The sequence below is a fragment of the Scyliorhinus torazame genome, chromosome 11, assembly GCF_047496885.1.
Source record: "Scyliorhinus torazame isolate Kashiwa2021f chromosome 11, sScyTor2.1, whole genome shotgun sequence".
Lineage (NCBI taxonomy): Eukaryota > Metazoa > Chordata > Chondrichthyes > Carcharhiniformes > Scyliorhinidae > Scyliorhinus > Scyliorhinus torazame.
This window is the reverse complement of record NC_092717.1, coordinates 7,608,152-7,635,604: the sequence shown is the minus strand read 5'-3', so window position 1 is coordinate 7,635,604 and position 27,453 is coordinate 7,608,152. Positions and strand designations below refer to the sequence as shown.

Sequence of the window (27,453 nt, the reverse complement as noted above, 5' to 3'; positions counted from 1 at the left end):
GCTTTGAAAGCAGACCAAGGCAGGCCAACAGCACGGTTCAATTCCCGTACCAGCCTCCCCGAACAGGCGCCAGAATGTGGTGACTAGGGGCTTTTCACAGTAACTTCATTTTGAAGCCTACTCGTGACAATAAGCGATTTTCATTTCTCATTTCAAGTGAATGTGCAGATTAAAACGACCAAAGCAGACATAGAACAGAAACCCTTGAATCCGCCAATCCCACATTTAATTTCCCAAGGTACAGAGATGCCATACAGATTTATGTTAACATTAAAAACAAAAATTACACAGCCTTTGGCTCAAATTCTGCTCAAACAGAAATGTACATCTGGACACAGTACGAAATAACCCGCAGTACCAGAATTAAAGCAGCATGTTTCTTCTGTATAGTTCACCACATCCTGGTCAACAATACAATGAATTAGTCATTGATAAATAGTCAATGTTCCCTGAATCAAAAAAAGTGTAGCACATCGATTACAAACTAGACAAATATTAAAGACATTTCAAAACATTCACAACACAACCATCTTACACTCACAGTTCACACTTTACATTATTACATTGTTAGATTATTTTTGCTTGGCTCCCAAGATTGAATGTCTGTTTTTCTATATTTGTTCTTGTGTTCATCCCACTTACTGATGTAAAGCTCATGCAGTTGTTAATCAGTCCACCCCTGCTGCTCAGAGAGGTTTTCACTTTTTCTCTTCTATCCAGGTGGAATTTGACTGTAACGCACTTTGGGACATGGCAAGGTTGTGAAAGGTGCGATATAAAAGGCACGGCTTCCTTTGTTCATCTGCCGTAATTGAGGTCATTCAGCACAGTTAACATCCAATGAATGCTATTCATGCAACTCAATCCTGGTCATTAGGACGCTTCAATAGAAGATGGCATGGAGACGGAGATGCCTGCGTTGACAAAAAGGTCTCTTACCCTTTACGCTAACCTGCTGTTACAGGTACTGGCATCTGCTTCCTGCTTTACCCAGCACTGCAATCCCCAATCCCAGCTCGAGGCTTCAGGCAGGATTTTCTTTCCCCCCAATTTTACATTCCCTTTAATTTTCAAAATGAAACAACTTTGCTGATTCATACCCGACCGCCTGAGCTTTTCGTGTTCCTTTAACATGAGTTGCAGATTCCAATAAAGCAAATTCCATTACTCAGCCTCTGCATTCAACTAAGGTAGTTAGAATTTACTCCTCCATAAATTGTACCACATAAGTGCCAGTCCGAGGAAAACTCAGGCACCCATTCCTGACCTTCAGTGAACCTCCCCATTACATAGGGACCAGTTGTTGACATCTTGACCAGAAGCCAAACTGAATCCAACTGCAAGATCAGACGCTGGATACTCTATGGCAAGTGACCCCTCGATAACTCGCCACCATCTGCAAGCTTCGTGACTCGAATGTGATGGGATAGTCACCTGAATATGGCTTAATATGCTCAGCGTCACGGACAGCAAAACAGTCTACCAGATTGGTGCTTTCGCACCTGAACCCAGTGTCCACCAGTTCCAGTGCTGGCGCAATCTGGTTTCAATGTGCACCGTTCACCTGGAGAAGGGCAGAAACTCACCAAATGTATCCCAATGGCATAGCCCAAGAAGCAAACTCTACCACTGAGAAGCATGATAGCAGCCATATAATTGGAACACCATCACCTCCCAGGCTCACAGCATCCTGGCTTAAAAATTAGCACCAAAGCACAGGCCATTTGGGAACTGAGGGGAACTTTACTCTGTCCCATCAATTTTAATCACAGAATGATGCAGCACAGAAGCAGAGGCCATTCAGCCCGTGGTTCCTGTGCTGGATTGAATGATCGATGTCTGATGCTTCGCACTGGGGAGTGCAAATTTGTTAACTCTACTTCAACATTTAATCCAATAAGATTATTGCAAATAAGCACACAGTTGTAAACACAAGGCAAGATTATAAATATATAAACCGAGAGCGAGATTTTAAAGACTGGAATTGGAATTGACGGAACCATGTCCGGAGTATTACATTATCAGAGGTTCAGCCAATGGTGGAAGATTTGTACCAGAATTTAGCACATTAAGCAGCAGCTGCGTACTCTGGACTTTTTTTTCTGTTTCTGAAAAGAGATGGAGGGAAAGAAGATTTTAGGGTCATAATTTAGAATCGGGTAAAAGTTTAGTTTTACTAAAATCATACACAGGATCGCAGAATCAGGGAGTTGATTCAAGGCGAGGGGAACAGGAGACAATCGACACAGGGCTCATCAATGTTTGAGAAAAAACAATTGGTGGGAGATGGGGATCAGCCAAGTTCAATAAAGGAACATGTTTTTAGCGTCTGAAGGGAGATGTAGTTCATTGTATTTTAGGCAGGAACGGTGACAGGACAGCTGCTCTTCACCACTCCGCAATATAGGTGTAACAAAGTCGTTTCCAGTTGAGAGATTTGCTGATGAGAACATCCGACAGAGGTAAATAAAAGCTGTATAAAAAGTCAAAGCACTTTACCAAGCAGGATCACTATAGCCGATCGACATCCCTAGTGTGTTCATTTCTGCAGTTGTGGCTCAGACCACAAGCAGGCCTGTGTGAAGTTCTCATGGCACATTACATTTGTTGGTGAAGCTTAGCTTGGTTTCTTCACTTCAGTCGAATGATGTTTAATATTTCTAGGTTGCACACATGAGCAAGTTAACCGTCTTGGCTTCCAAACCCCAAAATTGCCTTAATTATGAATCCAAATATTCACATTCTCTCTGGCTCACAGCCAATGGGTACCACCCTTACTTCGACATTGAATTTGTGGGTTCAGATACCCCTGGAGTTTTATCCAACCACTGGTTAAGAACCAGTCCAAAACAACATTGCTCATTTTAGTTGTTGTTCATCACAACCAGAGGGAACTTCACTTCAGCCACACCTGAATTGGCTTTGAACCTGCCCCTCTTTACGTCAGGTCAGCAATTGACTACAGGCTCACTCAACTGTGCACAAAAGCCCCAAAATAACCATTATTTAAGGTCTGTACCGTTATCTGCTACAAATATTTTCAGCTACGGGGGCTAAACGAATATTGAATTACACATTTTTAAGCCACGCAACTTAATCAAGTACAGCATGTTTCTTTCTCGTCTGCCTGGCAATCTCAGTTTATGTGTTACAAGTCAGTGCCTCTGCAAATGGGCCAAGAAGGTTTTTATTAAAGATGCACCTTATCCAAACCAGATAGGTTGTAAATGGTTTAATGTTTTCCATGAATGTGTAGTTCTGGTAAGGCAAGATGTAAGGCATGTATGTGTTCTCACCTTGTTCCTGTATCCAGACCTCATACTTCACCTCTTTTACCTTTAAATACTTCAGATTCCAAGGTACTTGCCATGAAATGGACAACTTTGCCCCTATGGCGCTCTGGACAGAGGTTTGGCACTTGGAATCTCTAACTTTTCCAGGATATATTACACTGTTTGACTTCACCTTTCTGAGAGGAAGTTTGGATTTCACAGACTGATGAATGGTGCTCATCAGTGAGGGGATGTCAACCAGTGTATCCTGATAAATACGAAACAGCCACTCGGGATTTCGACAGCACAGATGGCGAGGGACCTCTTTGCTCTTTATTATATGCTCTTGCTCTGCTTTAATGAGATGAGCAATTCCACCTTGCTCCCATGGCCTGTTGGGGTGGGCAACCGTATTCTCCTCCTTAGTATTCTGCCAGGCAACATATTGCAGGTCCATTCCTGGGAGAGATGCCAGGGTTTTATAAGGCGTGTAGTGTTCTGGATTAACAGCGTAAGGGAAGAGTTCGACAACCACAGCTCCTGGGGGTAGAAAGAGGGCCATCACCAGCTGGGATCCATGCATGCTGACCAGCATGGAGGCTCCACTAATCAGTCCCACCAGATCTCCAAAGGAGTGGTCATCCAGAGAGACCGCAATTGCCTTCATCTGAAATTCCTGTGCAAAGCCCAAGATCAGTTCCGCCTCATTCAGAATTAGCCTATTGACTGCGCGACTGAATACCACAATGTACCCTTCCCCACCGGAGTCTGTGGTAGCGTTTAACCGTTCCACTAGGAAGTTTGTGAATTGCCTGATTTCATTCCCAGATACCAATAAATTTGCTTTTGGTCCCTGAGGTTGGATGAACCCATACTGATACCAAGTTGTCATTTTTGACAATCCAACGTAAGACTTTGTAAAGCAAAGTAACTTGCCGAGACCTTTCAGTTGTTCCCTCAGTAGGGGCTGCTTGTTGGTAAGTAACTTGTAGAGGTCAAAGTGTGACCCTTCACTCCAACCTTCCATAAACACCAATCGCGAATCTTGGTCCAGGTCTGGAAACTGCTGCATGGTGTAGTAGATTGGGAGGAGATCATCATGAAAGACATGCATGAGGTTGTCGGAGTTGAAACGGTTCATGATCAATGCAACATCTGGCACAAACACCGGCTTCGGCATTAACTTAAGAGCAGCAACAGGTAACTCCACAAAATTGAAGTATTGTGTGGTGTGATCGTCTACAGAAGACAGGTCTAGCAGAGCAGGCTGAAACCGGCGGGAGCCCAGATTTGGCAGCAAGACAGAAGCATTGCTATGGAAGAAGACAAACTCCTCAGCCTCGGTAGAGTAACAGAGAGACTCGAAGCGGCAGATTCGCTCAGTGTGCATTCTTCCTGTGCAAACCATTCTGGTGCCATCTTCCATGAGGGCTTGCAGGGCAACATGATAATCAATCCTAATTTGGGACAGCTCTTGAGTCTGCTGGGACAGCATCAACTCTTCCTCAATGGACACGGCATGTTCCCACAACTTAACGTACTTCCACAACACAGCTGCCAGAATGGACACGAGCAGAGCGTTGAAAATAACTGCGATGCTCATTCTGCAATTTGGTCTATGCATGTAGGGATGAATGGATTTCACAGCGAGGAGATGGTGATGAGATTTCCTTCAATCAAGGCAAAAGTGAGGATCCTTAAAAAAGAACAAGATAGCATTATCAGGCAGATGCTACAAATCAAAACCATTGAGAAATCACATTATAGCCCCATAGCAAGAGGAACTATTAGTAATAAAACCTGCATTTATATAGCGCCTCTAATTTTGCGAAATGTTCCAAGGTGCCTCACACAGACATTATCAAAAGGCACATCTTAGAAGAGGAAAGAGGCAGAGTTGCAGTGGTTAGCACTGCTGCCTCACAGAGCCTGGGTCCCAGGTTCGATTCCGGCCTCGGGTGACTGTGCAGAGTCTACACTTTCTCCCCGTGTCTGTGTGGGTTTCCTCCGGGTGCTCCGGTTTCCTCCCATGGTCCAAAGGTGTGCAGGTTAGGTGGACTGGCTGTGCTAAATTGCCCCTTAAGTGTCCAAAAAGGTTGGGTGGGATTACGGGGATAGGACGGAGGGGTGGGCCTAGGTAGGGTGGTCTTTCCTAGAGTCGGTGCAGACTGGATGGGCTGAATGTCTCCTTCTGCACTGTAGGGATTGTATGATTCTAGATATCTGGGGAAGGAATTGCAGAGTTTAGAACCCAAATTCAGCCAGGATCTTATTAACTGGCGGAGGAGGCTGGCGGGTCAAGTTACTGCTGCTCCTATCTCTTAAGTTCTTTCCTCCGCCCCAACATTCCTTCCTCCTATGTAGCTGGGAGACAATATTTTGCACCAACTCCTGCTCTTGCTGCTCTCTTCCACTGTGAATCAACTCAAACAAAAGCCAGCTTGGTGGAATAGTGTCATAATTAACAAATAGTTAACTCAATGTATTGAGTTTTATTCCCAACTAGGAAGAAAACGGTGCTCATGATTTTTTGTTTTTTTAAAAGAGCGTTGGTCACGTGGAAGGCACTGGGCAATAAAAATATTCTCAATTCCAATTATTAATATGCAAAGTGTTGGCCAGAAACAGTTCTGGCCAGTCTTTATTGGCTTCCATGCTCCACTTGCAACTTCTCCCATCTTTCATCATCTAATTCTATCAGGATAACTGGGAAATGGGATTAGAGTAGTCGAGAGTAGTGGTGCAGGCTTGACGGGCTGAAGGGCCTCTTCTGTATTGTATGATCCGAACCCCCTTATCCCCTGCTCCCTTTCAGATTTATCTAATTTCCCCTTTAATGAATCTATACTATTCACCTCAATTACTCCCTGTGGTAGTGAGTTTCACATTCTCACAATTCTGGAGAAGGAAGGTTCATTTCTGAATTCGCTGCTGGTTCTTTATTATAACTGATACATTGATGGCCTCTTGTTTTCCTCTTCTCCACAAGTGGGAATAAATATTCTCCCTGTGCCTATCAAAACCTTTCCTAATTTTAAAGACCTCCACTTGGGTTGCCCCTACATGTCCCCTCAGAAGATAACACAGTAACCTCAACACAGCAGGAAATGGGAACGTAATTTGGCCTTTGAGTCCCTCGAGCCAGTTCTGCCATTCAATGAAATCATGGCTGACCTGTATCTTAACTCTGCACCCTCTTATACAACCAATAATGTAACCATTACACGACCAAACAAGCAAGGAGTGTGCATGAATAACGGCCCACTACGGTGAAGGTGCGATATAAATGCAAGGTGATGTTGTATTCAAAGCACGATGCAATAATATAAATAGGGGGAATAAAACATTTTGAAAGCAATTTGCACACAAATCAGTACAAAAAACATAATTCCACAGTATTTCCATGTGACGGTGTATAATCTTGCCTGCTCCAGCATATTTTGCTCCAGTTACTCTCCCCAGGTAGCCTTATACACTCTCCAGAGTATTTTATATTCTGCAGCCCTCTTGGCATCAATACATTAAATCAAAGATTGCTCCTGTCATAAGTTAAACTGCAACAAAATCCCGTCTTTTCGGTCTGTCCACCTTGACTACCTATCTGATTACTACTACCCTCCCTGCTAAATCTAATTCACTCCCCGGTAGTGAGCCGGCGCTGCCACTTCGACAACTGCCTCCTGCTATTTGCCAGCATCTCAAAGGCTGGTTGCATGCAGTGCTCCTTGTAACTCCCCAAGAGCTGGGAACAAGGACAGAAATAAACACAAGGCCAACGTTTTCACAGCCAAACAGCAGATGTTAATGTGGAAACGAGCTGCAAAGCAGCCTTGTGTGCAACATGAATAAAACAGTGCAAAATGGTTTTCTCAGGTACAGCAAAATCTTTAATCATGAATGCTATTTGTGTATTGTTTTTCTATCTAGGTTCAGAACATCTGTTTGTGGATGCATTCTCTCCACCCCCCCCCCACCCACCCCCCCGCCCCCCCCCCCCACCACCACCACCCCCCCCCCCCCCCCGAGATAGTCTAGGAACGGATGCCACCGCCTGTAGAACCCCTGCGCAGACCCTCTCAAGGCGAACTTAATCCTCTCCAACTTTATGAACCCAGCCATATCATTTATCCAGGCCTCCAGGCTGGGGGGCTTCGCCTCCTTCCACATTAGCAAGATCCTTCGCCGGGCTACTAGGGACGCAAAGGCCAGAATGCCGGCCTCTTTCGCCTCCTGCACTCCCGGTTCATCCACTACTCCAAATATTGCTAGCCCCCAGCTTGTCTTGACCCGGACTTTCACCACCTGAGATATTGCTCCCGCCACTCCTCTCCAGAACCCCTTCAGTGCCGGGCATGACCAAAACATATGGACATGGTTCGCCGGGCTCCCTGAGCACCTTCCACATCTGTCCTCCACCCCAAAGAACCTACTCAACCTCGCCCCCGTCAAGTGCGCTCTGTGGACCACCTTAAATTGTATCAGGCTGAGCCTGGCACACGAGGAGGAGGAATTAACCCTACCTAGGGCATCAGCCCACAGACCTTCCTCGATCTCCTCCCCCAGCTCCTCCTCCCATTTACCCTTCAACTCTTCTACCAGTGCTTCCCCCTCTTCTTTCAACTCCTGGTGTATTTCCGACACCTTGCTCTCCCCGCCCCATACACCAGAGATCACCCTATCTTGAACTTCTTGTGCCGGGAGCAACGGGAATTCCCTCACCTGTCGCCTCACAAAAGCCCTCATCTGCCTATATCTAAAGGCATTTCCCGGGGGTAACTCGAACTTCTCCTCCAGTGCCCCTAGGCTCGTAAACATCCCTTCGATGAACAGGTCCCCCATTCTTCCAATCCCCGCCCGATGCCAGCTCTGGAACCCCCCGTCCATCTTCCCCGGGACAAACCGGTGGTTACCCATGATCGGGGACCACACCGATGCTCCCATTGCACCCCGGTGCCGTCTCCTCTGGCCCCAGATCCTTAGCGTTGCCGCCACCACCGGGCTCGCGGTATACTTTGTCGGCGAGAGCGGCATCGGTGCCGTAACCAACGCCCCCAGGCTCGTTCCTTTACAGGACGCCATCTCCATCCTCTTCCATGCCGCCCCCTCTCCCTCCATAACCCACTTGCGGATCATCGCCACATTTGCTGCCCAGTAGTAGCTCCCCAGGTTTCGCAGCGCCAACCCTCCTCGGTCCCTACTGCGTTCCAGGAACCCTCTCCTTACTCTCGGGGTCTTATTCGCCTACGCAAACCCCATAATACTCCTGCCTACAGATGGGAAGGCACTGAAACACAAACAGAAACCTCGGAAGGACGACCATTTTGACCGACTGCACTCTACCCGCCAGCGAGAGCGGTAACATGTCCCATCTTTTGAAATCCTCCTCCATTTGCTCCACCAACCTCGTCAGATTCAGTTTATGTAGGGTCCCCCAACCCCTGGCTATCTGGATCCCCAGATACCGAAAGCTCCCCTCCGCCCACCTCAGCGGTAGGTCCCCTATCCCTCTTTCTTGGTCCCCCGCCTGTAATACAAAGAGCTCACTCTTCCCTACATTGAGCTGATAGCCCGAAAACTCCCCAAACTCCCTTAGAGTCTGCATGACCTCCACCATCCCCTCCACTGGATCCACCACGTACAGCAACAGGTAATCCGCATATAGCGACACCCGATGCTCTTCTCCCCCTCGGACCACCCCCCTCCATTTATGAGACTCCCTCAATGACATGGCCAATGGTTTGATCGCCAATGCGAACAACAGGGGGGACAGGGGGCACCCCGCCTCGTCCCTCGGTACAGTCGAAAGTACTCCGACCTCCGCCGGTTAGTCACTACACTCGCCACCGGGGCTCTGTAAAGGAGCTTAACCCAAGTGATAAACCCTCCCCTGAACCCAAACCTACGCAGCACCTCCTAGAGGTACTCCCACTCTACTCGGTCAAGGGCCTTCTCCGCGTCCATAGCTGCCACTATCTCCGCCTCTCCCTCCTCCGATGGCATCATTATCACGTTTAAGAGCCGCCGCACATTGGTGTTTAGTTGCCTGCCCTTTACAAATCCCGTCTGGTCCTCGTGGATTACCCCCGGGACACAGTCCTCGATCCTCGTGGCCAGCACTTTTGCCAGCAACTTTGCATCCACATTGAGGAGCGAGATCGGCCTGTACGATCCAAATTGCAGTGGGTCCTTGTACAAACATTTTATTAAGGCATTCTGGTTTTATAACAACAAAAGATACAAATACAAATGGAAACATAATTCAGTACGTAACCCCCCCCCCCCCAACAACTATACTTCGCCAGAGGGCAGAACGGTGGCGCAGTGGTTAGCACTGCTGCCTCACGGCGCCGAGGTCCCAGGTTCGATCCCGGCTCAGGGTCACTGTCCGTGTAGAGTTTGCACATTCTCCCTGTGTCTGCGTGGGTTTCGCCCCCACAACCCAAAAGATGTGCAGGGTAGGTGGATTGGCCACGCTAAATTGCCCCTTAATTGGAAAAATGAATTGGGTACTCCAAAATATTTTTTTTTTTTTTAAACTATACCTTGCCCACATAGCTTATACAAACAATTCTCAAGTCCCTCCATCTCTTCTTGCTGATCACGCCTTAACTGAACTGAACTAACTCCCCTTACCCCCCTCATTCCCTAACCCCCCCCCCCACTATTGTATCTGCTAACAGTTTTGTTTTCCCCGAAGAAGTCGATAAACGGCTGCCACCTGCGGACGAACCCTAACACTGACCCTCTCGGGGCGAACCAATTTTCCCAAGCCTGAGAAACCCGGCCAGGTCGCTAACCCATACCCCCGATTTCGGGGGCTCCGAATCCTTCCACGCTAATAAGATCCGTCTCCGGGCTACCAAGGAGGCAAAGGCAAAAACATTAGCCTCTCTCGCCCCCTGGACTCCTGGGTCTTCTGACACTCCAAAAATCGCCCCGCAGAGTTATTTCTAACCAGCCAACATTTACTCCCAGACTTGGAACGAAAAAGCTCCTGTCCAGGATTCTGCTCTCCGAAGATTCTTAAGCATTTTTGTCTCTGTTTTGGCCTTGAAATCATGTACTGTCACATGGGCTCCTCCAGGGGTCTAATTCAGCTGGGCTTGGAGTTAGGCGAGACTTGCCCTCAGAATGACAACGTAATTTCAGAGTCACAGTGAAGTAGAAATTTGCTCACATCACTGCTACGTTGCGATGTGATTGCCTCCTGGCTTATTTTTACATAGAACATGCAGTGCAGATGGAGGTCATTCGGCCCACCGAGTCTGCACCCACCCACTTAAGCTCCCACTTCCACCCTATCCCCTTAACCAAGTAACCCCTCCTAACCTTTTTTGGTCACGAAGGGCAATTTATCACGGCCAATGCACCTAACCTGTGGACTGTGGGAGGAAACCGGAGCACCCGGAGGAAACCCACGCACACACGGGGAGAACGTGCAGACTCCGCACAGACAGTCACCCAGCAGGGAATCGAACCCGGGACCCTGACGCTGTGAAGCCACAGTGCTAACCCCTGTGCTACCGTGCTGCCCTAATGCTTCATCATTTTATAATGGGTTGACTAGCAACGTAAATTAAGCATTGAAAGGCAATTTTGTTTCCATGATGACTAATTCCCAATTGTATGTGAATGTGCTTTAATTGGCTGCTCTCAGCTGTACACCTTATTGATGCCAAAAAATATACTGCACTCAGATCAACCGCGCTTCACATAATTAAAGACCGCAGCTCGGTTTCTATTCATATATTATAACCATTCCGTTCATGTTATAACTGGACAGGAAGAACCCAGAATGGAACCTGACTCAAAAAACCGTGGGCTGGATTCTCTGACCCGCCAGACCTGTTTTTTGGCCTGGCACGCCCCCGCCGGCAGCGGGGTCCTCCGTCCCGGCAGCCGGCCAATGGGGTTTCCCACTGTGGCTATGCCCACGCCGTCGGGAAATCTGCGGCTGTCAGTGAGCTGCTGGTGAACCATAGGATCCCGCCAGAGAATCTCGTCCAGCAACCTACACTTTTCAATAAAACGTGGAGGAACAGAGTCACAGGACTGCTAATTAATTGGGGGCTGGTTTAGCTCAGTGGGCTGGACAGCTGGTTGGTGGTGCAAAGCGAGGCCAGCAGCGCGGGTTCAATTCCGGGACCGGTTGAGGTTCTTCATGAAGGTCCTGCCTTCTCAACCATGCCCCTCGCCGGAGATATGGTGACCCTCCGGTTAAATCACCACCAGTCACCTCTCCTCAAAGAGGAAAGCAGCCTGTGGTCATCTGGGACTATGCTGACTTTATCTTACCTTTAATTAGTTTCAACAACAAGAAAAAAAACATTTATTAAACATGAAAGTTGAATTATACAACTTTACTCCCACCTCAGCCTTAACAATTACACACAGATTTTAAGATTAACACGGATTACAAAATACATCCTAAGCTACAATGGTCTCATTAACACACAGAGTCTCTTTTAAGCACACTGGGTGACTGTGGTCAGACACACTCCTCTCTGAACCCAAGTGAATGTCGGTGGATTTCTCCTCAAATTTTCCCCAGATGATTCTTATACCGTGAGCCACCTTGTCTCCCTGAACTCCCACTTCCACACAAGTGATTTCAAACACCACTTTCAAAAGTCACACTTTAAAATCTTCTTTTAAATTGTGCTTTCCCCTAGTGGTTTGCATTCCAAATTTCAGTCCAGGTTTTCCAAATGACACGTAAACAAAGCTTCCGCTCCACTTTTAACAGCGAATCCAGTCCAGGATTTTACACCAACTCCTCTAAGATTTCTTTCTTTCGATTGCTGTGCAAATTGCTCACAGTTACCTTAATTCACGATTCCCAGACTGTGTTAAAATAGCATCAGATGCTTGATTTACCTTTGAAGGCTGCTGTCCCACTTTAAATCTGCTTACTGCAATTGTCTCATTAACTCAGAACACTTTGTTTACCCTTCCTTGAATTCTTCTGAAGAATAGCTTGGTCTCTGCTCACTTAACTCCAGTCTACTTAAACATTCTTTCTGTCCCAATTCACTGGTTATCTGGACTGTAACTTGTACTTTAGGAAGCTTGCCTCTTCACAGCTCCCATCTTGTCCAATCTTTCTTCTGTCAGAGTTGGTCATTGCTTGAGCTCCTGCCTCCAACTGCCTCCCAGGTGCCAGGGTACGTGATGTCTCGGATCGTGTTTTGGGGATCCTTAAGGGGGAGGGGGAGCAGCCTCAAGTCGTGGTCCACATAGGTAGGAAAAGGGATAGGGATGTAAGGCAGGAATTCATGGAGCTAGGGTGGAAACTTAGATCTAGGACAAACAGTTATTATCTCTGGGTTGTTACCTGTGCCACGTGATAGCGAGACGAGGAACAGGGAGAGAGAGAGGAGTAGAACACGTGGCTACAGGGATGGTGCAGGAGGGAAGGTTTCAGATTTCTGGATAATTGGGGCTCATTCTGGGGTCGGTGGGACATCTACAAATGGGATGGTCTACACCTGGACCAGAGGGGTACCAATATCCTGGGGGGGGGAAATTTGCTCTTCAGGAGGGTTTAAACTAGTTCAGCAGAGGTTTGGGAACCTGAATTGTAGCTCCAGTATACAGGAGGTTGAGAGTAGTGAGGTCATGAGTAAGGTTTCAAAGTTGCAGGAGTGTACCGGCAGGCAGGAAGGTGGTTTAAAGTGTGTCTTCTTCAATGCCAGGAGCATCCGGAATAAGGTGGGTGAACTTGCGGCATGGGTTGGTACATGGGACTTCGATGTTATGGCCATTTCGGAGACATGGATAGAGCAGGGACAGGAAAGGTTGTTGCAGGTGCCGGGGTTTAGATATTTCAGTAAGCTCAGGGAAGGTGGTAAAAGAAGGGGGGGAGGTGGCATTGTTAGTCAAGGAAAGTATTACGGTGGCAGAATGGACGTTTGAGGAGGACTCGTCTACTGAGGTAGTATGGGCTGAGGTTAGAAACAGGAAAGGAGAGATCACCCTGTTAAGGGTTTTCTATAGGCCTCTGAAAATTCCAGAGATGTAGAGGAAAGGATTGCAAAGATGATTCTGGATAGGAGCGAAAGCAATAGGGTAATTGTTATGGGGGACTTTAACTTTCCAAATATTGACTGGAAACGCTATAGTTTGAGTACTTTAGATGGGTCCATTTTTGTCCAATGTGTGCAGGAGGGTTTCCTGACACAGTATGTAGATAGGCCAATGAGAGGCGAGGCCATATTGGATTTGGTACTGGGTAATGAACCTGGACAGGTGTTAGATTTGGAGGTAGGTGAGCACTTTGGTGATAGTGACCACAATTCGATTACGTTTACTTTAGTGATGGAAAGGGATAGGTATATACTGCAGGGCATGAGTTATATCTGGGGGAAAGGCAATTATGATGCAATGAGGCAAGACTTAGGATGCATCGGATGGAGAGGAAAACTGCACGGGATGGGCACAATGGAAATGTGGAGCTTGTTCAAGGAACAGCTACTGCGTGTCCTTGATAAGTATGTACCTGTCAGGCAGGGAGGAAGTGGTCGAGCAAGGGAACCGTGGTTTACTAAAGCAGACGAAACACTTGTCAAGAGGAAGAAGGAGGCTTATGTAAAGATGAGACATGAAGGTTCAGTTAGGGTGCTCAAGTGTTACAAGTTAGCTAGGAAGGACCTAAAGAGAGAGCTAAGAAGAGCCAGGAGGGGACATGAGGAGTCTTTGGCAGGTAGGATCAAGGATAACCCTAAAGCTTTCTATAGATGTGCCAGGAATAAAAGAATGACTAGGGTAAGAGTGGGACCAGTCAAGGACAGTAGTGGGAAGTTGTGCGTGGAGTCCGAGGAGATAGGAGAGGTGCTAAATGAATATTTTTCGTCAGTATTCACACATGAAAAAGACAATGTTGTCAAGTAGAATACTGAGATTCAGACTACTAGACTAGAAGGGCTTGAGGTTCATAAGGAGGAGGTGTTAGCAATTCTGGAAAGTGTGAAAATAGATAAGTCCCCTGGGCCGGATGGGATTTATCCTAGGATTCTCTGGGAAGCTAGGGAGGAGATTGCTGAGCCTTTGGCTTTGATCTTTAAGTCACCTTTGTCTACAGGAATAGTGCCAGAAGACTGGAGGATAGCAAATGTTGTCCCCTTGTTCAAGCAGGAGAGTAGAGACAACCCAGGTAACTATAGACCAGTGAGCCTTACTCCTGTTGTGGGCAAAATCTTGGAAAGGTTTATAAGAGATAGGATGTATAATCATCTGGAAAGGAATAATTTGATTAGAGATAGTCAACACGGTTTTGTGAAGGGTAGGTCGTGCCTCACAAACCTTATTGAGTTCTTTGAGAAGGTGACCAAACAGGTGGATGAGGGTAAAGCAGTTGATGTGGTGTATATGGATTTCAGTAAAGCATTTGACAAGGTTCCCCACGGTAGGCTACTGCAGAAAATACAGAGGCATGGGATTCAGGGTGATTTGCAGTTTGGATCAGAAATTGGCTAGCTGGAAGAAGACAAAGGGTGGTGGTTGATGGGAAATGTTCAGACTGGAGTCCACTAACTAGTGGTGTACCAAAAGGATCTGTTTTGAGGCCACTGCTGTTTGTCATTTTTATAAATGGCCTGGAGAAGGGTGTAGAAGGATGGGTGAGTAAATTTGCAGATGACACTAAAGTCGGTGGAGCTGTGGACAGTGCGGAAGGATGTTACAAGTTACAGAGGGACATAGATAAGCTGCAGCGCTGGGCTGAGAGGTGGCAAATGGAGTTTAATGCAGAAAAGTGTGAGGTGATTCATTTTGGAAGGAATAACAGGAAGACAGAGTACTGGGCTAATGGTAAGATTCTTGGCAGTGTGGATGAGCAGAGAGATCTTGGTGTCCATGTACATAGATCCCTGAAAGTTGCCACTCAGGTTGAGAGGGTTGTTAAGAAGGCGTACGGTGTGTTAGCTTTTATTGGTAGAGGGATTGAGTTTCGGAGCCATGAGTCATGTTGCAGCTGTACAAAACTCGGAGTTTGGAATATTGCGTGCAATTCTGGTCGTCGCATTATAGGAAGGATGTGGAAGCATTGGAAAGGGTGCAGAGGAGATTTACCAGAATGTTGCCTGGTATGCAGGGAAGATCTTATGAGGAAAGGCTGAGGGACTTGAGGCTGTTTTCGTTAGAGAGAAGGTTAAGATGTGTCTTAATTGAGGCATACAAGATGATCAGAGGATTGGATAGGGTGAGAACCTTTTTCCTCGGATGGTGATGTCTAGCACGAGGGGACATAGCTTTAAATTGAGGGGAGATAGATACAAGACAGATGTCAGAGGTAGGTTCTTTACAAGAGAATAGTAAGGGCGCGGAATGCCCTGCCTGCAACAGTAGTGGACTCGCCAACACTAAGGGTATTCAAATGGTCACTGGGTAGACATATGGACGATAAGGGAATAGTGTAGATGGGCTTTAGAGTGATTTCACAGGTTGGCGCAACATCGAGGGCCGAAGGGCCTGTACTGCGCTGTAATGTTCTATGTTGTAACTGCCAACAAATTCAGTCACAACTAAAACTTAAAAGCTTCTCTACCTTACAGGTCTCAGTTGCTAAGTAACGATTTATCCTTCTCTAGGTTTTTATTTATTCTTCACGCTGTAGCCCTCTACGAGAACAATAGAGTCACAGTTGGAACTTAACCAACCCCCACACATACAAACACCTTTTTCCAGCATGAATCTAACTATAGGTTTCACCCTTCCAGGCACAGAAACATTCAATTAAACACACTCAAAACCATACTTTATTTCTCCTGTTTACCACTACAAATATTAATTCCTTCAAAATACCTTTGGTTTCCTAACAAAGCACATAGGACCAGGAGGGGACCATTCAGCCCCTCAAGCCTGTTCTGCTATTCAATGACTAATCATGGCTAATCTGCATCATAACTCTATCCACCTGCCTTGGCTCCACGTCTAGCAAGAATCTATTGATCCCAAATTTAAAATGATTAATTGAGCTAGCAGACACTGCTTTTTGTGGGAGCTAGTGCCACATTTCTACCACCTTTTGTGCAATGTGTTCCCGAATTCGCTCCTGAACAGCCCTGGCTCTGATTCTGAGGTTTTGACCCATTGTTTTAGATTCCCGCCTCCCCCAGTCCCCAACCAGCAAAACGTGTTTCTCTCCCCCTACCCCAACAATTCCTTTCAAAGTTACGAAAAGCTCAATCAAATCACCCCTGAGCTTATTATATTCCAGGGAATACAAATTATAATTATAAAGGCTAACATTCCTTTCGGCGCTTTGATTTTTTGTGTGCCTGGCTGGTACATTTTAGCCGTTTCTTCGGACTTCCATTGCCTTTTTTATGCTACCTAAAAATTAATTTCCATCCAAAGTAGGTGGTGATGGCCTCGTTAAGATAATCATAGAATTTCCAGTGCAGAAGGAGGCCATTCGGCCCATCGAGTCTGCACCGGCTCTTGGAAAGAGCACCCTACCCAAGCCCACACCTCCGCCCTATCCCCATAACCCAGTAACCCACCCAACACTAAGGGCAATTTTGGACATTAAGGGCAATTTATCATGGCCAATCCACCTAACCTGAACATCTTTGGACTGTGGGAGGAAACCGGAGCACCCGGAGGAAACCCACGGACACACGGGGAGGATGTGCAGACTCCGCACAGACAGTGACCCAAGCCGGGAATCGAACCTGGGACCCTGGAGCAGTGAAGCAATTGTGCTATCCACAATGCTACCGTGCTGCCCCAAAGCACATTGATTCACCATAATAGGTGGATGAGCACAGACTCTTGCCAGTGAACCTTTCAAATGCTAAACTATTCTGCTCAGCATCCAAAAAGACCAACTTGTAGTCATCCAGCATCCATAGGTGATAAGTAACATCAGGCCGGAAGGTCTCGCCGAGCCCCGGAAGGAGATAATAGATCAGGTGACTGAAAGCGTGGTTGAAGAGGTAGATTTTAAGGAGCATCTCACAGGAGGGCCGGGGGTTAAAGGGGGTCAGAGGGGCAAATTTCAAACCTCAGAGCCCAGGCTGAGTACAGCAACGTAAGGGGCAGTGAAGGCACGCCCTGTTTAACGGCAGCAGCTGCCATAACCCAGGTAAGTTTAAAGACCCCCAACCACTTGAGAAGCCAGGGAGAAGGTAAGTGTGCAAGGTAAATGGCTGGGTGGCATGTCAAGGTGGGGGGTGGGGAGGCAGGAGTTGTCAGGTGGTCATTGGGAGTGGATCGGATAGTGGGTGCGGTCTGGTGGTTCGGACTAGTCGGGCTGGGGGATGGGTTTGGGAACCCATCCGAAGTTTGTGATTTAAATCAGAGTTTCAGATGATTCCCAGTGTAGAGTCATTGCCCAGCGGACACTCGGACATCCCGGGTAATTCCCGTGCAGTCCTTGCACAGGGACCTCCGGGGGCATCTTCCAGAGCATACTCTGGGGTACCTTCTGGGTAAGATCCTCTGGAGATCTGAGGTTATGAGTCAATAAATCTTCAAAATACTGTATTGTAAAGTAAGGGCATGTATGCGTATACCAGGCACAGTGATTAGCACTGCTGCCACACGGGTTCGATCCCGGCCCATTTTCCGTGTGGAGTTTGCACATTCTCCCCGTGTCTGTGTGGGTTTCGCCCCCACAACCCAAAGATGTGCAGGGCAGGTGGATTGGCCATGCTAAATTGCCCCTTAATTGGAAAAGAAGAATTGGGTACTCTAATTTTGTTTTTAAATGTATGTGTGTGCCAACTGGTTTAGACAATGAATAACATCGATCAAAAGAGATTTAAACATGAACTTCTTCATGAAGGATTGAACTGGTTAAATTGCCCCATTACTTTAAAATAGCTTGAACAGGTCACTACAAAGCTGTCATAAAAATATTGTTTTCCATACCTTCAGGCAGCTGTCAATTCTTGTTCTAATATTCATTGCTTAATCTGTGAGGCACTGAGGCATGTTTGGACATCAACATCATTCACTATTATAGAAAACCTAGACTATTGTTCACCATCAGCACTGCCTGGCACAAGTGGAAGACATGTTTGCACATCCTGCCACCATCATTTTGAATCGTTTCCATACTGGCAAAGGAACTGGTTTCATCCACTGGCAGCTCGACACAGGCCTCACCAATCATCTGCACTCAGAGGGCAAGAGAAACATCGCAGCTTTCAGTCTGGAACTCCTCTAAAGCTTCACTAAGTTTCATCCCCCTCTCTGCCCCACCTCCCTTACACCCTCATCTTCCATCTCTTTCGCAGCACCTCAACCTCCTTTAGTTTCTTCGTTTAAAGCTTAAGAGGGTTTGCAAAAAGTTAAATGATCATTTTTTAAAATAAATTTGAAGTACCCAATTCATTTCTTTTTCCAATTATGGGATAATTTAGCGTGGCCAATCCACCTACCCTGTGCATCTTCTAGCTGTGGGGGTGAGACCCACGCAGACACGGGGAGAATGTGCAAACTCCACACGGACGGTGACCCAGGGCCGGGATCGAACCCGGGTCTTCAGTGCCGTGAGGCAGCAGTGCTAACCACTGCACCACCGTGCCGCCCTGTGAAATGAACACTTCTGGCCTTACGAAAAGTGGCGGACAGTAATTAGTGAGTAGCACTGTAATGAGACAGCTAAATGGTCAGAGGTGGACTGTTGCTGCTGTTTTGACATAAACTGCAATGTACATCAGTGGCTTTAACTAAAAATAAACTCTGAAACTCTAAGATGCACCAGGTTCTAGCCTGATAGCTGGGGCAGGTTACAGCCCGTTGTTGTTCAGTCTGGGTTTCACAATCAGTGATTGGAGAGCAGTTCAACAAGTTGCTCAAAAGCTGCTGCTGATTCACATTTTTAAGCTGATTCGAAACATGCACTCTTATTTGTAAAACTTAGTTTTTCCAGTAATATTTGCTCTGGCTTTTTCGGTCTCACTCACAATACGATAAGCAGAGGGGACATTTATGGCTGCTTAATAATACAGGTGATTGGTGCACAAGATCGAAGCTGACACGCGATTTCTCTACCAGGGGACTGCTGCACTGTCAGAGCTCCTGACATATGGATGAGATGTTAGCCTGAGGCCCTTTATGCCTTCTCAGGTACATGTAAAATATTCAATGCCACAATTTTGAAGGTCAGAGGATTTCTCCCCTGTGCCCTGACCAATATTTATCTCACAACCAACATCGCTAAATCAGCGTGGGTTTCCTCCGGGTGCCTCGGTTTCCTCCCACAGTCCAAATCTGTGCAGGTTGGGTGGATTGGCCATGCTGAATTGCTCCTTAGTGCCCAAAAGGTTAGGTGGGTTTACGGGGATAGGGTGGAAGCATGGGTTTAGTAGGGTGCCCTTTCCAAGGGCCGGTGCAGACTCGATGGGCCGAATGGCCTCCTTCTGCACTGGAAATTCTACGATTTGATGAAATGACCTGGTCATAGATGTTTACAGCATGGAAACAGGCCCTTTGGCCCAGCTTGTCCATGCTGCCCAGTTTCTATCACTAAGCTAGTCCCACTTGCCCGCATTTGGCCCATATCCCTCTATACCCACCCTGCCCATGTAACTGTCTAACTGCTTTTTAAAGGACAAAATTGTACCCACTCTACCACTGCCTCTGGCAGCCCGTTCCAGATGCTCACCACCCTCTGTGTGAAGAAACTTCCCCTCTGGTCTCTTTTGTATCTCCCACCTCTCGCCTTAAACCTATGCCTCTAGTTCTAGGGTCTAGTACTGGTCGTTAACACAGCAAGATCACCTGTATTATTAAGTAGCCAGTTTGTGGGATCTTGCTGTGTGCAAATTGGCTGCTGCGTTTCCTACATTACAACACTGACTACACTTTAGAAGTATCAGCTGTAAAGCTCATTGTGGCATCCTGAGATCATGAAAGGTGTCATAGAAATGCAATTCTTTCTTGCTGTACTTACGGTGAACAGATATCAGGTTTAACAAGACAGTGTAACCAGGACACAAACTCAGAGCTGGTTATTTTAGCAGCCAGCACAGGAAACAGCTCACATTTAAAGGACACAGTCTCACATGATCTCTAACTCATGAGAAACATCCCAAAATGCTCTGGTTGTGGGAAGCCATTCTTCCCATCTTAATGCAGCATTCTAAAAGGACCCTCGAAGAAAGGAGATACATGAAACAGACGGACAAAAACCCTGGACTCATTTAACAGGCTTTAGTGAAGAGACCTTAGAACCTATCGCAACACCTGAATTAAGAGTGGCTGAACAACTTCCTGGTCTGGTCGCAGTGATCTGAAGACGAATGTGCGCCGGTTAAGGGGATCATGTGAATTTGTGTGTTATAATGCTAAAATACCTCAGTGTTTACCTGCTGAAAGAAAAGACCTGTATATTGTAAAAAAAAAAAAAGCATTTCTTGCCCCTCTTGCACTATCTGTAATATCACAGTGCCAATCAGGATTGTATCTGGAATGTCAGGTCAGCAGAAGGGCAGCTGGGAGAATCACTGTTGTCGATTTCGGCGGCGTGAGAACAGCTGGTGAGTGGTGAGTCAGTTTCAGCGGGAGCATTGCGGAAGGAGGTTGCTGGGAGGTAAGTCAACCTTTAAAAGCACTTGTCTTTGCAGGGGCAGGCCAGTCGATTTCGGCGGCGTGAGAACAGCTGGTGAGTGGTGAGTCAGTTTCAGCGGGAGCATTGCGGAAGGAGGTTGCTGGGAGGTAAGTCAACCTTTAAAAGCACTTGTCTTTGCAGGGGCAGGCCAGTCGATTTCGGCGGCGTGAGAACAGCTGGTGAGTGGTGAGTCAGTTTCAGCGGGAGCATTGCGGAAGGAGGTTGCTGGGAGGTAAGTCAACCTTTAAAAGCACTTGTCTTTGCAGGGGCAGGCCAGTCGATTTCGGCGGCGTGAGAACAGCTGGTGAGTGGTGAGTCAGTTAGTGCTCTTTGGGGGGGTTTAAACTAATGCAGCAGGGGCATGGGAACCTGGATTGTAGTTTTAGGGTAAGGGAGAATGAGAGTATAGAGGTCAGGAGCACAGATTTGACATCGCAGGAGGGGGCCAGTGTTCAGGTAGGTGGTTTGAAGTGTGTCTACTTCAATGCCAGGAGTATACGAAACAAGGTAGGGGAACTGGCAGCGTGGGTTGGTACCTGGGACTTCGATGTTGTGGCCATTTCGGAGACATGGATAGAGCAGGGACAGGAATGGATGTTGCAGGTTCCGGGGTTTAGGTGTTTTAGTAAGCTCAGAGAAGGAGGCAAAAGAGGGGGAGGTGTGGCGCTGCTAGTCAAGAGCAGTATTACGGTGGCGGAGAGGATGCTAGATGGGGACTCTTCTGCCGAGGTAGTATGGGCTGAAGTTAGAAACAGGAAAGGAGAGGTCACCCTGTTGGGAGTTTTTTTATAGGCCTCCTAATAGTTCTAGGGATGTAGAGGAAAGGATGGCGAAGATGATTCTGGATATGAGCGAAAGTAACAGGGTAGTTATTATGGGAGATTTTAACTTTCCAAATATTGACTGGAAAAGATATAGTTCGAGTACAATAGATGGGTCGTTTTTTGTACAGTGTGTGCAGGAGGGTTTCCTGAAACAATATGTTGACAGGCCAACAAGAGGCGAGGCCACGTTGGATTTGGTTTTGGGTAATGAACCAGGCCAGGTGTTGGATTTGGAGGTAGGAGAGCACTTTGGGGACAGTGACCACAATTCGGTGACGTTTACGTTAATGATGGAAAGGGATAAGTATACACCGCAGGGCAAGAGTTATAGCTGGGGGAAGGGCAATTATGATGCCATTAGACGTGACTTGGGGGGGATAAGGTGGAGAAGTAGGCTGCAAGTGTTGGGCACACTGGATAAGTGGGGCTTGTTCAAGGATCAGCTACTGCGTGTTCTTGATAAGTATGTACCGGTCAGACAGGGAGGAAGGCGTCGAGCGAGGGAACCGTGGTTTACCAAGGAAGTGGAATCTCTTGTTAAGAGGAAGAAGGAGGCCTATGTGAAGATGAAGTGTGAAGTTTCGGTTGGGGCGATGGATAGTTACAAGGTAGCGAGGAAGGATCTAAAGAGAGAGCTAAGACGAGCAAGGAGGGGACATGAGAAGTATTTGGCAGGAAGGATCAAGGAAAACCCAAAAGCTTTCTATAGGTATGTCAGGAATAAGCGAATGACTAGGGAAAGAGTAGGACCAGTCAAGGACAGGGATGGGAAATTGTGTGTGGAGTCTGAAGAGATAGGCGAGATACTAAATGAATATTTTTCGTCAGTATTCACTCAGGAAAAAGATAATGTTGTGGAGGAGAATGCTGAGCCCCAGGCTAATAGAATAGATGGCATTGAGGTACGTAGGGAAGAGGTGTTGGCAATTCTGGACAGGCTGAAAATAGATAAGTCCCCGGGACCTGATGGGATTTATCCTAGGATTCTATGGGAGGCCAGGGAAGAGATTGCTGGACCTTTGGCTTTGATTTTTATGTCATCATTGGCTACAGGAATAGTGCCAGAGGACTGGAGGACAGCAAATGTGGTCCCTTTGTTCAAAAAGGGGAGCAGAGACAACCCCGGCAACTATAGGCCGGTGAGCCTCACGTCTGTAGTGGGTAAAGTCTTGGAGGGGATTATAAGAGACAAGATTTATAATCATCTAGATAGGAATAATATGATCAGGGATAGTCAGCATGGCTTTGTGAAGGGTAGGTCATGCCTCACAAACCTTATTGAGTTCTTTGAGAAGGTGACTGAACAGGTAGACGAGGGTAGAGCAGTTGATGTGGTGTATATGGATTTCAGCAAAGCGTTTGATAAGGTTCCCCACGGTAGGCTATTGCAAAAAATACGGAGGCTGGGGATTGAGGGTGATTTAGAGATGTGGATCAGAAATTGGCTAGCTGAAAGAAGACAGAGGGTGGTGGTTGATGGGAAATGTTCAGAATGGAGTACAGTCACAAGTGGAGTACCACAAGGATCTGTTCTGGGGCCGTTGCTGTTTGTCATTTTTATCAATGACCTAGAGGAAGGCGCAGAAGGGTGGGTGAGTAAATTTACAGACGATACTAAAGTCGGTGGTGTTGTCGATAGTGTGGAAGGATGTAGCAGATTACAGAGGGATATAGATAAGCTGCAGAGCTGGGCCGAGAGGTGGCAAATGGAGTTTAATGTAGAGAAGTGTGAGGTGATTCACTTTGGAAGGAATAACAGGAATGCGGAATATTTGGCTAATGGTAAAGTTCTTGAAAGTGTGGATGAGCAGAGGGATCTAGGTGTCCATGTACATGGATCCCTGAAAGTTGCCACCCAGGTTGATAGGGTTGTGAAGAAGGCCTATGGAGTGTTGGCCTTTATTGGTAGAGGGATTGAGTTCCGGAGTCGGGAGGTCATGTTGCAGCTGTACAGAACTCTGGTACGGCCGCATTTGGAGTATTGCGTACAGTTCTGGTCACCGCATTATAGGAAGGACGTGGAGGCTTTGGAGCGGGTGCAGAGGAGATTTACCAGGATGTTGCCTGGTATGGAGGGAAAATCTTATGAGGAAAGGCTGATGGACTTGAGGTTGTTTTCGTTGGAGAGAAGAAGGTTAAGAGGAGACTTAATAGAGGCATACAAAATGATCAGGGGGTTGGATAGGGTGGACAGTGAGAGCCTTCTCCCGCGGATGGATATGGCTGGCACGAGGGGACATAACTTTAAACTGAGGGGTAATAGATATAGGACAGAGGTCAGAGGTAGGTTCTTTACGCAAAGAGTAGTGAGGCCGTGGAATGCCCTACCTGCTACAGTGGTGAACTCGCCAACATTGAGGGCATTTAAAAGTTTATTGGATAAACATATGGATGATAATGGCATAGTGTAGGTTGGATGGCTTTTGTTTCGGTGCAACATCGTGGGCCGAAGGGCCTGTACTGCGCTGTATTGTTCTATGTTCTATGTTCTATGTAATCACAATAGAGGGAGGCACACTGTTGCCCAACTAAGCTGGAGTCTTCACCAAGGACAGTTTTTTGTTTCTGCTCAGGATATTTCTGAGCGATGCTCCATTTTTGTTTTGTCAAACGGCCCCATGTTGCTGGGGATTTGGTGCACCCCCCCCCCCCCCCCCGGTCCAACCCCCGGTCTAACCTGAGCAGTGTTCAATAAACACAGAGGGCATCTGTGAGTGCTCAATAACATGCCTCGAGTGGAATGCAGTAGCAGGCTGCCACTCCAGTGCAGTACAGAAGGAACATTGCATTATGGAGGGATATAATGGTGGATGGTCCCAGGTGCGGTATTACATTTGAACGCTCAAGAAGATCTTGCGAGTACGGACCAGAAGATACAGGAGCTTTCACTCCAAAAGATGCCTCAGGGTTCTGAACGACGCCAACGCCAGGGCAACCACAACTATTCAGTGAAGACATTCTGGCCTTTTGCATCTTTTTCCAATGCATGAGTAAGCCTGTGACATACAAACATGTATAATCCTGCCGTATTACACGCCCTTGAATGTTACACGCTTGTGACCTTAAATTGGTTAAAAAATCAAGAGTTTTTGCGTGTTTCATGTCTATTAACTGTATGTTGTGTGTGCGACTACCTGTTAGCTGCAGATTCAGTGTTAAACCTACCGTAACTGCAGACTGTTTGAATACCTGTGAACTATGCATTGTGCGTATTTAAAAATGTGTCAATGACACGGGAGTGGGGTTGACATACCTGTTTCTCCTGCTGGGTATTAATGGTCCACTGCAACTTACTGGCTTCTCCTGGTTTTTCTAACAGAGTTCCCGGAGCTTTCCGGAAAGTCAAATCAGGAAAGACACCAGTACAGACTGAGGGGATCCCAGAGGTGAAGCTATAATGAGGACGAGAAACGGTGAGATACAGGCCCTAGCAGAAGAGCTGGGCATTTGCAGAGCTTTTTAATCAAGGAAATTGAGCTTTTATCGGTTCAAGCAGAATGTTATATTAACAGGGGTTTTTGGGTAGGTTCACACCGAGGACTGTACAAGGGATTAAGATGTTACAGATTACTGCTAGAAGGGTCATATGGGAAGGGTATACAGAGTGTCATCCAAGGGGTGTTCACACCAAGGGCTGTTGGGGGGGGGGGTTCTTGCTAAGGAGCATATGTAGTCTTAAACACTCAATTTGATGTGGTAATGACAAATTGCTTTCCTTTCCAGGTCTTCTGAATATTCCCTTGAAGAATTAATAAAAGGGATACAAGACCGAATGTAATTGCTACAGTTTTGCTTTCTCCCATAACCGGGTCATTCAGTGTCAGTAAGCAAGATGAAAGCAGACTACACATTGCAGCTGGAGTATCACGCCCACCTGACCAGATTCTGACAGTGAATTTAAACACATTATAGAATGATTCCAAAGTAATTGCTATAAACATTCCACCAATTTGGTATTTTTCCACAGCGTGTAGATTCCTTATTCTGATTAGTCTGTAAATAAACCTGGCTAACAGTATTAACCTGTACACACAGGTCAGTCAGTGTATTTTTTTCTATTTCTAAAGGAAAGCTTGCATTTTAATGTTGAACCTTTCATGATCTCAGGAAGTCCCAAAATGGGACCAATGTGATATCTCACCTGCACCTCTGGTAGTGCATCACTCCCACAATACTACACTGGAAAGTTAACCTATATTTTGAGCTGGAGCCTCTGGAGTGTACCTTGAATTCACACCTTTCTGATTCAGAAGTGGGAGTGTCACCCACGGAAGCCATGGGTGACACCAGTCAACAGCAAAGGAAATGGAGCGGGTATAAAATATGCTGCTGATTGGCAATGGCCCATTGTGGGCATCCGTCGAAGGTCATTTCAACCCCTTGATCTGTTTACTGAAGCCACCACCTTCCAGGGCCACAGGGCAAAAAGGTATTGGCGTGAAAGCCAGAGGGTCACATGTTTAGACTGCAGCGATTTTTATAACCAAAACTCACAGTTAAGGCACGAAGGTTACCAGCGAACTCATCTGGACTTCGAGACAAGTCACTGCCTTTTTCTGAGAGGGGTACGTGACACCCAGAGAACGCCCAGCGTGGACTGTGAAAAAGAGGGGGAAATAGTCAATGAACACTTACACCTAGAACATTTCATTCATACTGTATGGCCATTAAAACGGGGACAGGAGCGAGGAAAGCAAGGATGGATGCAGGATGGGGATTAGAGAATGATTTTGGGAGGCAACAAAAATGTATTATATCATTTATACACATTATTCAATTTATGACTCAATCATCAGAATTTAGCACTCACCAAGATACAGCAGTGACGACCGCACTTCGAAATCTGTATCAAATACTGAGCCCCTTAGGATTCAGACTGTGTTAAGATGCTAAAATAGTCACAAGTTCTTTCAAAAGGGTCTCTTGCGGTTTCACAATTGGGTGGTCTTAGCACAGCTGTGACATTTAGCTGACAATAGGATAACTGGAAAGAGGAAAATCTGGGACTGGGATCAGAGGGTAGTTTTAATTCTGGTAGATTTCAGGCTGATGAATTACTTTTTAATAAGTGTTTTTTTTACTCCATTACACGTTCTGTCACATATACCCAACAGTCAAAACACCAATGGAACAATTCTCACGTATTCACCTTGTAACAACAGAATTAAAGGGCTTATATTTTTCGAACAATACTCTCCTTTCCCTCCACAGCACCTGAAATAAGTGCCACACCAGGTGAGAGAGAGAGAGAGTGGGAGGAATCTGCTCAGGCCTCTGGCAGTTGTGTAAAAAGCACCAGCCAGCAGGTGGGTGAGGGTGAGTGGGCCGCCCTCTGACTCACACTCAACATCACCTTCCCCTGGTCGGAGGCAGCATTTGGCACAGGCCGTGATATCATCCTGAATTCAACACAATAACCATCTACATTGTAACAGATCTGGTTAAGATGCGGATACATTGTATCGGAATGACTCTCAGACAGAAACAGTGTATCCGCTGCTCTCAGATACCTTTCACTGAACAGACACATTGTTACATTCTAGCATTCACTGCAGCTATTGATTGTATCTCTCTCCCGGGCACAGTCTCCGCTGGTTCCCGGGCACTCACTCCGGCCTCTCCGGTCGCTGCTGCTCTCTCTGCCACTCACGCTGCCAGGAACGGGCCCGACCCGGCGCCACTTCCACAACAACAACAACCTCCTCCTCCTGCCTCCGACACGTCACACGTCCCGGCACGTATCTGCAGAGCCACCTCCCCCTGCCCCGCTCAGACAGGAGGGGATTCAACTGGAGAC

General features: G+C 46.8%; 1 protein-coding gene across 4 annotated transcripts; it reads right to left on the bottom strand.

Moving 5' to 3' along the window:
- Window positions 1-209: 209 nt before the first annotated feature.
- pomgnt2 (protein O-linked mannose N-acetylglucosaminyltransferase 2 (beta 1,4-)) lies at window positions 210-27,453 on the bottom strand. 4 transcript variants are annotated; one of them, XM_072466902.1, is made up of 4 exons: window positions 27,167-27,453; window positions 26,151-26,253; window positions 18,147-18,390; window positions 210-4,968 (listed from the first exon to the last, which is right to left on the bottom strand). In XM_072466902.1, the coding sequence occupies exon 4, from the start codon at window positions 4,894-4,896 to the stop codon at window positions 3,142-3,144; it is 1,755 nt and encodes a 584-aa protein (XP_072323003.1). In that variant the 5' UTR covers window positions 4,897-4,968; window positions 18,147-18,390; window positions 26,151-26,253; window positions 27,167-27,453; the 3' UTR covers window positions 210-3,141. The 4 variants fall into 4 exon arrangements, with proteins under 4 accessions (XP_072323003.1, XP_072323004.1, XP_072323001.1 ...); XM_072466903.1 differs by having other exon boundaries at window positions 27,267-27,453; XM_072466900.1 differs by lacking the exon at window positions 18,147-18,390 and having other exon boundaries at window positions 27,167-27,452.

What these genes read in the sequence shown, in the direction of transcription:
- pomgnt2 (XM_072466902.1), bottom strand. Translation starts at nt 4,896, where the DNA reads ATGCATAGACCAAATTGCAGAATGAGCATCGCAGTTATTTTCAACGCT.